The sequence below is a fragment of the Homalodisca vitripennis genome, chromosome 2, assembly GCF_021130785.1.
Source record: "Homalodisca vitripennis isolate AUS2020 chromosome 2, UT_GWSS_2.1, whole genome shotgun sequence".
Lineage (NCBI taxonomy): Eukaryota > Metazoa > Arthropoda > Insecta > Hemiptera > Cicadellidae > Homalodisca > Homalodisca vitripennis.
The window spans coordinates 111,225,511-111,240,831 of record NC_060208.1 but is presented as its reverse complement, the minus strand read 5'-3'; the positions used below and the strand labels follow the sequence as shown (position 1 = coordinate 111,240,831).

The 15,321-nt window shown below is 34.0% G+C and overlaps 1 protein-coding gene across 4 annotated transcripts in view; it reads left to right on the top strand.

Moving 5' to 3' along the window:
* LOC124354601 (obscurin) overlaps positions 1-15,321 on the top strand; it is a 103,253-nt gene that overhangs the window by 61,369 nt on the left and 26,563 nt on the right. For 3 of the 4 annotated variants that reach the window (XM_046805186.1, XM_046805185.1, XM_046805183.1), the window contains 13 exons: positions 418-662; positions 2,402-2,706; positions 3,117-3,350; positions 4,725-4,845; positions 5,242-5,382; positions 6,261-6,446; positions 6,747-6,984; positions 9,101-9,169; positions 9,933-10,215; positions 11,758-11,914; positions 12,040-12,178; positions 12,265-12,370; positions 13,336-13,702. In XM_046805186.1, coding sequence (XP_046661142.1) covers positions 418-662; positions 2,402-2,706; positions 3,117-3,350; positions 4,725-4,845; positions 5,242-5,382; positions 6,261-6,446; positions 6,747-6,984; positions 9,101-9,169; positions 9,933-10,215; positions 11,758-11,914; positions 12,040-12,178; positions 12,265-12,370; positions 13,336-13,702 — 2,591 coding nt within the window. The remainder of the gene's footprint in view (positions 1-417; positions 663-2,401; positions 2,707-3,116; positions 3,351-4,724; positions 4,846-5,241; positions 5,383-6,260; positions 6,447-6,746; positions 6,985-9,100; positions 9,170-9,932; positions 10,216-11,757; positions 11,915-12,039; positions 12,179-12,264; positions 12,371-13,335; positions 13,703-15,321) is intronic. The other variant, XM_046805184.1, reaches the window with a different exon arrangement.

The following is a 15,321-nucleotide window of genomic DNA, read 5'->3' as shown; positions in this document are numbered from 1 at the left end:
CATTCTTTATTCTATTCTATAAAAATTTAAAAATCTAGTGGGTATATATACAAAACTTTGACCCTACAAGTTGAAGATTGAAATGAAATCATTCGATTTTTATTGACAATTGTATCAAATTAAGCACTAATTTAAAACCAAATGATGATATAAATTAATTTACCTTACATTCACAATGTTTTGAAGTGTAACAAAGGTGAGTTGTAAGAGAAAAACCAGACCTGTTAAGATGCATCATAAACAGTTACCATCTAGAACCAATTGCCCATCCCAATTCATTGATAAGTGGCTATCAAAAAATTTAATGATAAGATAGATTTTGTAACCTGCCTTAAATTAAGCAAATCAGTTTATTCACAACAAAATATATCAGTAAAAGATAGAATTTAACCTTTTTATGTTGTTCACCTGTGGCAGTTGCCGACTTATGACGCCAAGCTGACGGGACGGGTAACAGGTGTGCCAAAGCCAGAGGTAACATGGTACAAGGATGACAAGCCGATCTCCGAGTCAAACAAGTATCGGTTGAAGCGTGACGGAGACACTGTCTGCCTGTACGTGCAAGACTGCTGCCCCGCAGACACAGGCATATACAAGTGTGTGGCCTACAACCGCGAGGGAGAGGACACCTGCAAAGCTGAGCTGGAAGTTGTAGACAAACTGTGAGTATGTTTTAGCTCTCAAGGAAGTTTGACACAGTTGGAGGGAATCTGCTCTTTTCAACCTTGTTTGATGTCAAACTTTACAAGTCTTTTTCATAATTCATGTTACATTTCAAAAATATTTTCTTATACAAAATATGAGCTTCACAGGTATGAGCTTTTGTTGTTTAGCAAGTATGGTTATGCTATGTTATTACTGCAACATTACAGGCCTTCTTGATCCTAATTATTCATCTTCAAAAATAAAATTAACTAAACAAAGGCACATAAAAATGTTTGACATTACCACGTGGTATTTACAGATGAATGCAGTAGTGGGGTTTGAGCATTAACCTAAATTGAGAGACATAATATGAGAAACCAGAAACCATCTGGAACAGTTCTGTATTGAAGTAGCAGCCTTCTGTCTGAATAATTTTGAATACAAAAATTTATTTAAAGTACTTACTGGAATTATTTGGGGACCAGAAATAAATTATTTTTATAATTTTTGTAGTATAACTAAAAATGCTCTTATACTGAACAAACTAACATGCACTTTTCTACGAGGGTTATTAGAAAAATAAGGTTCCCATGAATTTTTAAAATATACAGCTCTATATTTCTACTTAGTGTTGTTATACATCAATTTAAAACGTAAAAGTTAAGCTATTTTTCCACATAATCACCATTTCTGTCCAAACACTTTTGTAGACGATGCTCCAACTTTTCTATCCCCATGTTGTAGAATTCTGCCGCCAATCCTTTGAGGAATCGAGTAACCTCTTCCTTGACTTCATCATCGGTACTGAAGCGTTGGCCACCCAAGTGTTCCTTTAATTTTGGGAATAAGTGATTATCACTTGGGGCTAGGTCTGGGCTGTAGGGGGGATGGGGCACAATAGTCCAGCCAAACTTTGTCAGCAGTTCTTGAGTTTGACGTGAGACATGAGGTCAAGCGTTGTCATGGAGAAGCCTCACACCACTGGACAATCTTCCTCTCCGGCGGTTCTGGATCGCGCGTCTCAGTTTTCTTAATGTATCACAATATCTGTCAGAGTTTACGTTGTTCCATGAGGCAAAAAGTCGATCAAAAGGAGGCCCTTCCTGTCCCAAAAGACGGTTGTCATGACTTGAACTAATGGCCGTCCACTTCGGTTTTCATCGTGAATTTCCATGCAGCCTTCACTGAATTCTCTACACCATTTCCGAACGTGTTGAACAGGTATACAGTTTTCCCCATAAACTTCGATTAACTGACAATGAATTTCAATAGGTGAAATCTGTTTTGCATTTAAAAAACGTATCACAGCACGAATTTTGCATCTGGCGGTAACAACGATAGGGAGCTCCATCTTCGAAGGCAGCTAGGCCGTCACTGTTGGAAGTAGCGAGGCGCGAGTGGTATGGATAGAGAGAGGGACAGCTGAAGAGTAAGACAGTGTTGCCAGATTCCTCCCAACATATCGCATTCTGTCTCGGCGGCATAGAGAACCTTATTTTTTTAATACCCCTCGTATTTCCTCTATCCTTTTGAATTTGTACAAATACATTTGATGCTGTAGTTTGAATCTGATATATCATTAAAATTAGTACAAATCATATTTAAATTACTTGAGGTGCTAAAATGTTTGTTATACAATGTTAATCAGCTTGAAGATGTGTTAGCTGGTGTCAAATTAGATTATTCATGATAAGCCAGAGTTTTTGCTAGAAAGACATAAATCCTGTGCAAATTCCTAAATAACATTTCATTGCAGGGAACGGAAGCCGAAGGCAGAGCCACCGATGTTCCTAAAGAAGATCGGTGACTGTGAAGTGTTCAAGGGGATGACAGCCAAGTTCACAGCATGTGCCATGGGCTACCCAGAGCCAGATGTGGAGTGGTTCCGTGGGAATGACAAGCTATTCCCCAGCGAGCGCATTAGGATAGAGCGCGAGGGCACCGGTCTGTTGCGGTTATCTATCATTGGTGTTGACCCTACGCTGGACGTTGGACAGTATCGTTGCCGCATCTTCAACCCACATGGGGAGGAGAGCTGTGAGGCACACATGGTCTACGATTGTAAGTACTATGCTAGAACAAATATTTTATATATATTTATTAGAATAAGTTTCAAAAACATTTAAAATCATAAATTGTGTGCAATTGTAACTCTCAAATTGAGCTCTCATTTTTAATATTTACAATATAATATTTATTTATCCTCAGAATATTAAATTAAAATATTTTTTATTTATTAGCTTTAAATCATTGACTGAAGAACTAAACAATATAACAAAAGACAGAAATTATAAAATAATACATACCATATTTAAATACATGTAAAAATGAAGTAGAAATGTATGTTACAAAGTGAATTGTTTATTTAAATTATTTAGTTTTGTAATATTTTTTTATAAATTTGACAAAAATGAGAGGACTTTATGCTTAAAAATGTTTTAATTTTAACACACTGTATTTTTCTGGCACAGCTCTCGACATTCGACCCCGCAAGCCCATCGGAGAGCAGTACGTTGACTTTGACAAATACCAGAAGAGTGGAGCACCGCTGCCGCTTAGTGACAGACCAATCATTAGTCGCATGACAGATCGACGGCTCACCCTCTCTTGGAAACCCTCCATCCCCATCGGTCCCCGTGACCCAGTCACCTATCAGGTCGAGATGTGCGAGCTGCCCAGTGGTGAATGGTTTACTGCGAGAACTGGTTAGTAGTTCAACCCAGACCCATAAAATGTACACAACTGCAGTCTCGTTCAGCAGCAAAACAGAAGGCTCATTGATAATGTGTTCTTAAATATAAAATGGATATGTCTTTTATGTAATCTATTTACAATATAAATGATGAAAACAAATTTAGGAGGGATATGTTGCCATATTTTTGTGTATTTTCATATTCTTTAAAACAACCAGTAAATATTGAATGTGTGTGTATGTGAATTGTAAAATATACAGTTGTAGTTTTAGTACTTTGACTAAGGATTGACGTACAATAATGTACGTATGTGTATGATACAAAGAAAGAATGTTTTATTTGATTTGATAACTACTGTAGCTGGAAGGGAGAGCATGTGTACAAAAATATTTTTGAACATAAATGTTTAGGAAAAACAAATGATATAACAGATTTTTATTTTTTAACAAGAGTTGCTTTAGACTGTTTTTATAAGTATACATTAAAGTCTTGTATTCTGCTGTCAGTGAATCAGGAGAAGGGATCTGACATACACCTTCAAGCTCTGATGTGTTGCCTGAGTTGTCCAGAGTATTGCAGATAGTAACTGTGGCATGCTAACAAACAGAATTAGATTTGCAAAACTAGTGTTACAAATATGTTACATAAACCAACAACTTATTTTGAAAAAATTTTTAAAGTCTCAGATTTCTTTTTCTGATTAATTGTATAGTATTTTTTAATATACGATTCAGATAGTTTAAAAAATCACCTGGTTTGAATCATTTATATTTTGAAAATAATAAACATCTGAATTACTTTTTTACAACAATGCTTAAAATAATTTGTTGTACATACTGAGTTATAGATGATCAATAACCTTTCGCATGCACATCTTACCTATATTCAGTAGTCAATTTCATCTGAAAATTAGGTCATTGTAATACAGCTCTGCTTCAATCACGTAGTTGAAAAGGGAAGCACATAAAAGATAACCTCCGCTGAGTGGTCAGAGAACACAAACCATAGCATCAATAAAAAGAACATTATACAGTTATCATAGACTTAACTTCACAAAGTGTGGAATACATAACTGTTGTGCAGGCAACATTTTCACTTTGAGAAATGAGTGAAACAGTAACATATTAACAACAATCACATAAAACTTAGAAACTGTTCTTCCTTAGTAGTCATTGTTGAAGTCAAAATGGTTTTCAGACTAAATATATATAGTTTTTTATTTGAATTTTTCTCTCTTTTAACGTAATGTTCAAAATGTCATTTTCTTTGATAAATGGTTAGATGTGTATTATAACGATTAGTAGTTGGAGTAAAAGTAGTTAAGAGTGTAATAACATTTAGAAAATAGAATTATCCTTTTTCTAAATACATTGTGTTGTGTTTAAGGTGTGAGAAGTTGTGCCTGTGACATTGCAAACTTGGAGCCATTCAGGGATTATAAATTCCGTATTCGTGTGGAGAACAAATATGGTGTCAGTGACCCTTCACCATTTGCTCAAACATACAGGTTTGTTTCTAATAAAAACTAAATATAATATTTGTCCAAAAGTCAAAAGTTTTGCTATAGAATAGTATCAACAAAAATATGTTTCCACAACTAATAAAAAAGTTTGGAAGGTACAACATCACAGAAATAATTAAGCGGGCACATTTCTAAGAAGGTTTGAAAACATAAAATGGTAAATAAAAGCATTTATAGAGGTAAGAAATCTTTTTATTTTTATATTACTCTTGGTTTTACATACTGTTTCACCCAAGTAAATGTGTATTTACAAAGTAAAGTCTATTGAATAATAACACAAACAAGCTCCTGTTAAAATTATATATTCTTATTAAAAAAAACTACTTTTATCCAAATATGATTACTACGTGATAAGAAAACTAATGTGATTTGTTTTTCCAGACAGAAGCTGGAGCCTGACCCACCAAAGTTCATTCCATATCTGCCACCTGGTATCGACTTCAGGCCTGAGACTTCACCCTACTTTCCAAAAGACTTTGACATTGAAAGACCACCCCATGATGGATATGCTCAAGCTCCCAAGTAAGATTTTGGTGGCATTACACAAATATAAACAAATTATTAGATTCATGAGGACTTGGAACTCTGAACCCTAAATGTGTCAGTCATAAACTGTCACATTTTACTCTCTCATAAACTGACAGGGTTGTAATTTCATTATTGAACATTATTTGTTTCTTTTTTATACTTTTTCATTCAGAATGGGTGGTTTTAGATGATAATAAGATTTTGGTCATTAGCAATATGGATATTTCTATTTGTATGTTACAAAAATAAAACACTACATTTCAAGGATTGAAATCTACCCTCTTTCTCAGGTGTAAGAAAATCTTAAGACATGAACAAGAAAATTATACTGAGAGGAACTTACCACACACTAAACTAAATTTGATAACAGAATGTTAAAAACCCAAGCACATACCTCACTGGTACAACAACAGCATAAAGTTCAGACAGGTGAGAATGAATCCAAGCAGTGTAACTGCAGAGAACCAAAAGCACTACGCAACATGTCATACTCACTAGGGAAGGTGGAAGTCTGGGGATAAAATCAATGTCGGTACTTCCTTTAGTATCAATGTGCTTAATCTGAAACAAAGAGAACAAGATAGTGATGATTGGTAGGTGGAAGGTCAGATGCCCGAGCCTTGTGTTTTGATCCTGGATCTCAATGTCCATGGTGTGTGAACAAATTTTATTGGCTGAGATTTGTTTGAAAATTTAATAGATACAGAAAAGAATATAAAATAAAATGAAAATATAAAGTACATTATTAGAACACTTTTAAAACACAAAACGCCTTTAGGCAAATCTTTATAAAAACCAAACCAAAAAAGCAACTGTTAATAATTGTTTAGGCAATTAAATGCTGAAAAAGTAATTCTTGTTTTTTTTTGTAGGTTTCTACGGCAAGAACATGATGCTCAGTATGGAGTGAAGAACCACAACTGTAATCTGTTCTGGTTTGTGTATGGTTATCCCAAACCTAAGATGACATATTTCTTCAATGATGAACCCATTGAGATGGGAGGTCGATATGATTCCAGCTACACACGAAACGGACAAGCTACACTGTTTATCAACAAGTGAGTGCAAAATCTAACTCATCACAGTGATCAGACATCTGATTTAAATTAAATAATTTATATTTTAACAGATCTATAATGTTTTTATACATACAAGAGACGTTAACTTAAAAGAGAAGACAAAGCCTTATAAGTTTTCATCTACACACTTTAAGTTGTTATGTTGTTCAGAAACGTGATTCATATTGTAAAATTTGCACTTGTGGTGGTTTAGGTACCATATTAATGAATCCTATCACAATTACTATCAATGTCACACAGTATCGTACAGATTGATTCAGTTACTGATATTGTGCACAGGATGCTAGACAGAGACGTGGGCCTGTATGAGGCGGTAGCCACCAACGAGCATGGTGTGGCGCGTCAGCGTGTGCGTCTCGAGATCGCAGAGTACCCAGAGTTCTTGCAGCGGCCTGAGGAGACTATCGTCATGGTACGGCGCTCGGGACGCATTGAGGCTCGTGTCATCGGTGTGCCGTATCCAGAAATCAAGTGGTATAAAGACTGGCAACCACTCACCTCCTCCAGCCGTATCAAGGTACATATCTGGTAAACACCAGTGGATGTTCTGTTGCTGGGTCTAGTGTATTTGTTATGGACCGAACTGTACAAATTAAATCAAACTCACCATTATACTGTTATATTTTTATTGTATATATTAGTTCTTTCTAAGGATTCCACCAGCAAAAATACACTAAACGTTTGCTTCAGATTTTCTCTTTCTTCTAAAAACCAGTTTAAAATTAGATCAATTAATATAAGTGACATTGTTCTAAGTTGTTTTTTTAGTTCTGTATGTCTATGCTTTGCAAGGATCTGTTGTTTCCCTTCATAATCTAAGGTAAGAAGGTTAAATACGTTATACATTTTTGTAACTTCTATTTTTCAATTAGAGATAGTACTTTTTCATATTTTTATTTTTTATTTTACTACTTTCTACAAAGTCTGTAACCTATTTTCCATACATTAAACATGTATAGGGTCAAATACAAACTGGAGTTGTATATATATTTATATTGAAAATTAATATAATTTTTGTTTACTCAACTCCTTCAGTTCTTTATCAAATTTTCAGTTTTTGAAATCGTTAAAGTTAAAACTAAAATGTACTTAAAACTTGTCAGAATGTTCTGTATTCAATGCATGATTTCTTTATAGCTATATTAATTCATATTCATCCTTAAACTTTCTCCTATCATGTAATTATTTTTTTTATCTAATTTTAAGCCTACTTCTTCTAAGGTACTTTATCTGTTTGTCTCACCTCTTTATATAGTGTTCTAATAAAACTTTTTATCTTGTACATTCCATCCTTACTAATTCTTCCTTATTAACATCCTTCATCCACTCTGTCTATACATTTTAGTATTATGTCGTTTCTTATACCCTTTCTGGTTGTTAGAACACTGAGAGGCCACAGCAACCTGATCTACTGGTATATGTTTCATCTCCTCATCCTCCTCCACCTCCAAGATTTTCATGCCCTAACTTACATCCTTTGTTTCAATGCAATTATTGAGTTTACCTCCAATCCACCTTCTACTCAGTGTAGCGTTTAAAATCTGACACTGTCAAGACTTGACTCATGGAATCTTGATGAGATAAAAAAAAGTCAGTGACAGAGACGTACGTTCATAACAAATTTCTTAAATCATTTCGACATCGGAAATATAAAGACTAAAGAAGAGCTCTGTCTGGTTTACACAGCACCCATCCAGTATAACCTAGATAGTAAGGTGTTACAATTGTCTCATCAGGTGCACAATTGAATGCACAATTATGACCCTTTGGTTCTGATACTCTTTTCCTTACAACAGTATTGAAATTTCAGTTTCTTTTCACATTAATTATTCTATCCCCTTTTGTTGCCCTTTACCTCTTTTCTGATTTTTTAATTGTATTATAGTTCTCTTCTTACCATTTTCTTATATCCTACATCCTAAATTCTTGATTTTTGTATTAAATTTATTACTTAATTCCTGTTGTTGTACTTCCCTATTCTACTGTTCACTCAATATTATTGCTTAAGGTTTTGTTGTATTCTTGTTTTAGAACTTATTGTTTCACTCTCTGATCTCATGTCCTCTTGCACCTGCTTCTATTTTGTTAATTAAATCTAAAAATTATGTTCTGGCTTTCCATCATCATTTGTGTCTCATTAAAGCCAACTTACTGTTATCCTCTCTTTCACCACCTTTATTCCTCCTGTTAGCACTATTATGGTTTACAACTAACTCTTACTCATCTATTAACATTTAGCACCCACATAATTATATATTTTTATAATTTAAACAATTTTCTTAGTTGCTTCTTAAGTGTTTTGAAAATAACACTAACACTTTATGTTCTGTATTGATGTTTATGTAATGTAAATATCACTTTAATTGGTCTTTGTAATTTAATTTTAAACTGTCACGAAATATATACTTTTAAACATTTGACAAGTGAAGTGCACAGTCCATCTCTATCAGTATCACTTGCCTAAATGTTGTTAAAAATACAAATTCAGTTCATATTTGATCCACTTTATTTTAGTCTAGCTCCTGTTTTTTTTTTTTTGCCTGCAAACCACAATTTTTACAGTTTTTTGTATAGATTAGGTCTCATAGTTGATTTTTATGAAGCCAAACTATGTGTGTGCTTTTAATGCTTAGATGCTTGCACAGCCAATTCACATCCTCTCGGGATTCGGCGGTGAGAAGGGCAATGACAGCACCAACAAGGTTTGTAGACTGTAACTGTGGTGGTTCTAGGAAACAGTTGTGGAATTTGGGAGACAGAGGATCGTCTTTGTGACATGCATTGGATACTGAAGTCATAAGTAATGTTTTTAACATAAAGTAGTTGAAATGTTATAGGTATAGACTCACCAAGCATGTATCATACAGTTCACATTTTCTTTTGATTAGGTTTCCAATATGTAAGGAAACCGCATGACTATCTTGGATTATCAAGATCATTCCAAGATGTTTTAAGATTTCCGTGAGATTCTAGTAGGTCTGATTAGAACATGCTGAATGCGCATGCAGCCTGAAAATAGGATGTTGTTCGAACACTTTGCGTCAAAAAGTGAAATCGACAACTGATTTATTATTGGAAGGAATCCTGTTGGAGGGTTTCCAAATAGATACTGTGTTTTTATAGATATTGAGGATTGTAGTAGTTAGGATTGCAGTTACTCCATCTTGCCAATATCTATCTCAAGACTTCCTCATGACAATGGTTTTTGCATATACAACATTTTGCTTTTGGGCTCTCCAGTAGTGTTTCCATATATCATTTCAACTAACTTCATTCATAATATCTTCTCATTGTGACATTTGATGTTACACTTTTCATATATGTAGTTAACTTTTTAGATTCACCTCTTCATCTTCAAGTAGCTTCATCATTACACTTTTCGATTACCACTGTACCTCACCATTGAATCTATTCTGGTTTAATACAAGTAAGAATTTGCAATGATTTGATTCCCTCCATTTCCAGATCCAACATATAGAGCCTGACTTGTGCATCTTGGTGATCAATGACGCCATCACCAAAGATGAGGGCCTGTACAGCATCTCTGCAAGGAATGTGGCTGGAAGCATCTCCTGCTCCGTGATGGTGAGAGTGGAGGAGAGCGAAGCAGACTACGGCTACCTCACGTACAGCAAGGGTCGCAACATCAGGCCCAAGACAAAGCTGCTGGGAGAGTTCTACGACCTGGGTGATGAGCTTGGTCGTGGCACTCAAGGCATCACTTACCATGCTGTTGAAAGGCTCAGTGGTACGTATCTTTAGTATCTCTATACTAAAATAGAACTATTAATTAACAATACAAAAAAGTTCCAAATCTAATTATAAATAATTATACACAATTTTTAAAATATTCTTCTTGTTATTAAAGATGTTCAACTTACTTCCATCACAGCTCAGTTTTGAGAAGATTTTGTACCCCTATGCTAGAATAATAAGTAATTCTTCTACATCGATTCCTGTGTTTGACAAAGTCTTGAATTTTTAATATCCTTAGATGAGCTTTATCCTCGATATATCCATTCACTTCTAGTTAATTAATTCCAACATCTTCTTGGTCATTTGACATCTTTTTATATTATGCATTTAACAAATTCAAGCAGTTTAGTATATCTGAAACTTTAAAGTTTACTATGATGAAGTATTAAATAGCAATTGAAATTTCATATCAGAATATTTTTGAAAGACACTGTGACATGTTAAAAGTATGCCACTGATATATTTTGAATTCTTCCACGTCTAAATGAAAAAAGGTTATCCTGAATAAGTTCTTCCAGGTTAGAAGTTATCCATATATTTAGTATTCTTCAGTAAAAATATAACATTCTTAAAGTATCATTGATTTTCTTATATTGTCACTTAAAGATTAAAACTAAAACAATAGTAAATAACTATTTTTGTTACTGTCAATCTTATGATAATACTTCCTGTATGTAAGACTTCAGTATGGAAATGAATACTTTGTAAGTCTATTTGCACATTATTGTACAAGTATTCTAGAACATAAATAATTCAGCTACAGTAACCACCAATCAACTTCAAATCATAGTTCAGTATACAATGAAAATATTTTATACTAGTACTCGTATAAAACAACTTTATGAACTCATGTCAAGTATTATCCAATATTTGTTTTTGATAGTTACCTCTCTTCTGAATTTCCAAACTTATCTGAAGCTTTTATACCGTGGACTTTTTCATGTCTTTTTGTGCATCTTAAAAGACAGTTACAAATCTCCAGATTAACACATACATCCTGGATACATTGCTCTTCTATGATCTATTTATAACGTGTTGAGAATGATGCCTCGCCCACAGTGCAGTAAGCTTCTATGGTTGTGGCCAAATGGGAAGAGAAACCTGGGAAAGTCCACGTGGACTTGAGGATTCCCAGAATTTCACTACTTTATCACTCACCTTCACCAAGAGTGACCCTGGCATGATAGAATTGGTTGATGTGTATTAAGGGGCTTTATACAACCAATACCATTGGTCATATCAGTGATGAAATGTTTGTTAACAACCTAAAGACTCATGCAGTTGTGTTAGCACTCCTGTTAACCACATTAGAACTGGTGTGCTTTCATCATGTCACAGTTCATAACTTTCAATACTTGGTGAATCAACTGCTATGCTTGTTTGCTTTTTATTAACTTGCAGCCTGATAAAAAGCATATCACAACCTTGATCATTTTGAAGTATCAAAGACTTTCCGTGACTTGTTTTTTAGTATTAGTCAGTCCCCAAGTAAACAATAAAATAGTAATAGCAATGGTACATTTGTGCTGTGCAGGTCGCAACTACGCTGCTAAGGTGATGCATGGCAAAGGAGAACTCCGTACCTTCATGCGCAATGAACTCGAGATGATGAACCAGTTGAATCACAAGAAGTTGATAAGACTCTATGATGCCTATGAGAGCCCGCATACCTTCACTCTAGTCACTGAAATGTATCCTTTTTTCACCTCACGCACCATTTTAGTTATTATTTTTATTCATCAACACTTTAGTGTCAATTGTAATTTTTCTTGAGATTTAGTCCATTTAAACAGTACTTTCCTAAACTAGTCAACAGCGCGTCTGGTGGTGAGCTCTTATACAACTTGACGAAGCAGACTTTCGTTACAGAATCTGAGATTGCTGGATACATTCGTCAGATTCTATGGGGTCTGGAGCACATGCATGACCAAAACATAGCCCATCTGGGTCTTACTGTAAGTACAGCACCAAAAGAATGTCCTAGAGTGTCATTCTTTTCTTTTTGTCACTATTTTCATGATGATTTCATGATTTTTTTTAGCCCGGTGACTTGCTGATCTCACATCCAGGTGGAGATGATCTAAAGATCTGTGACTTTGGACTGGCCAGGAGAATTGCGTATGCTAGACTGGCTCCGTTGGAGTATGGTGAGTTTCCTGTACAAAGTCAAACATTTGTAATATTTTCGTTAGGAGGAAACCTTTTGGGAATTTGGATTTGTTCTGGAAGTATGACTCTGATATTGTCAAAAGAGAGAAAATCAAAGTCTTTATCAATACCTCTGGTTCATATTTTAAGTCTTGTTGATAGGAAAACTATACATTTTATCACCAGTTTACTTGTAATTTTTTTCACATACACATATGTGCTAGTTTCCATAAAAATATAATTGATTGTAGGAATAAAAACACTAGATACTTTTAATATTTTAACTTCACTATTGTATCTTCTATCATTTTAAATTTAGAAAATAAAAGAATTAATAATTAATAAATTAAAGAAATAATAATTGTTCTTAGCTGAAAGTGAATAAATTTCTCATTTAAAATTATCTTGTGAAGCATTACCGACAGTTGGTTTATTAATTTAGATTTTATAGGTACTTATTATTTATATTTATTGTATGACTCTGATTATACTATCAATTTCAGCCAAAACCCCATTATTTACGGTGCTATCTGAAGACAGAAGAAGTGTAACTTATCTTGATTCACCATTAAAAGCCGAGATTTTAAAGTGAGAGTACCACATAAGAGTATAAATACTGTGCATACTACTGTGTCCATACGATTACAGTGGGATGTTTCTATTACTAAAATTATTGACTTAACTTAAGAAGAAGTAATGTTCCTTTATCTTCTGTCCTAGATATGCTAGGAAAGAGTTTTGTTTACACTATTTATAAAGAAGAAATATTTATATTTATACAACCAAAACCTATGTTTGGTAGAGTTGATTTTCAAACCTTTTTTAAGGTTACTAATTCTAGAATTAAATTCAATGGCAAAACAAATGTGTTTTCAATTTTTTGGATTCGAAATCAGTTTTCATGACTGCTCTAGTCTCCGTGTTGGTATAAGTTGTCATATAACAATGTACTTTGTGGGTGCAGGTATGCCTGAGTTCGTGGCACCCGAGATCGTGAAGGGTGAGGGCGTAGGTTTCTCCGCAGATATGTGGGCTGTGGGTGTAATCACACACTTGTTGCTCACTGGTGTGTCATTATTCCGTGGGGTGGATGACCGTACCACCCTCACTAATGTGAAGGAGAACCGCTGGGAGTTCCGGGAGGACCTGTGGACGAACCTATCCACTGAGGCCAGGGACTTTGTCAGCAAGCTGCTGGTTTACGATGCGGAGGGCCGGCTTGACGTGAAGGCGGCACTCAGGCACCCGTGGCTTAACCGAGCTGACAAGATGCCACCTAACCAGTACAACATCACCACTGACACGCTCAGGAACTATTACAACCTGCTTAAGTGAGTCCTGATGTTTTATAACATTTTGTTCAATGTGTTTCACAACATAGTTATAAAATGCATATGCATCATGAAATGCGTGATGAAGTGTTCAACATTTTTTCACTGATATTATTATTTTTATATTTTTCTTTTTTATCAGTATTATTAAGTTGGAATTAGATTCAAGATTCAAGATGTCTTTATTAGTCATTAAGCAACATAATAAGTTACAATAGACTTCGTCAAACTATTGAGCAGTAATACTTAAAAAATAACAATTTTAGAATTGGAGACTTATTTTTAAATTAACAGGAACGTTGCAAAAGACATAAGAACTTACAAAACTAATAACTGGTATAAATAGAGAGTGGTTGTATAAAATTATTTTAGAAATAAGAAAGCATTGTGGGGTAAAATAAATATAAAAAAAAACACAGATTGAACAAAAACATAAACCAGGTAGTTAAAACATAAAATCTCCAAACTATAAAACAAAAGTTAAAACTTGACTAGATAAAATTATAAACTTAAGGAACTAATTAATATCACAGGCCAAATATTCATTCACAGAGTAAAGTGCCTTTTCTTTCAGCCATATGCTTACAACTCTTTTAAACCTATTTATATTTACAATCCATCCTCCTTTTGGTAATTAATTAAATAGTTTTATTTTCATTTAGATATGACTACCTTTTGTTTTTTCAAGCCTGGTCCTAACATGTACTTTTTTACTTTTTTTAGTTTTATAAGTATGTATGGTTTCTCTAACAGTATAATTTTGCAGATTTGCTTTCACATCCAGTAAACAATAATATATATATATATATATATATATATATATATATATATATACAAATACAAACTGGGCAATGTCATGATATTTAAGTCCCTAAAAGCTTGCAGGCAAGATTCCCTTTCATTAAGATTTTTTATAATTATTCTTATTGCTTCTTTTTGCCAGACAAACATTTTATTTGAATGTCAACTATTTCCCCATAAAGTAATTCCAAAGACTAAGTGGGATTGGAAAAAGGCATAGTAGGAGGTTATTACCATTTTTTCGGTGACGCAGTTTCAATTTTCGCTGTAGGAAAATTACTCTCGCCAATTTAGTACAAAGACTTTCTATACGGCTTTCCCAGCTTAGTCTACTGTCTAAAAAGATAATGTTTTCTTAGTTATTAAAAATTACACATTTTAATGAATTTGAAGAAGTTTTATTGTGTATTTAACCCTTTTAGGATGAACAAGTTATTTTTAGACCACAAAATGTGTTGTCTGATGCAGGCTATATATAGTCCGCTCTAGTCTTGCCAAAAAAGATGAGCAGGCTATTTGTAGTCCTGTTTTTAACATTTTTAAACTTTATCTATTATTTGTAAGAACTAAACCTCAATTTAGGTTCAAATATAACGATGAGTTATGTGGATATCCTTTGGTGTGTACTTGTTACTATATAATGTAGAAGGCTTCTTAGGGTAGGTAATTGAGTTTAAATATAAATTCAATGGACTATTCTAAAAAGTCTAGTCATAATTTAAGTAAAGGGTTAATTATGGTTTGTAAAGAGTAAAAAGTTACTCATGTATTTTTCACACATATTTGCAAATAAGATTAAAAATTACAAATTCTTAATC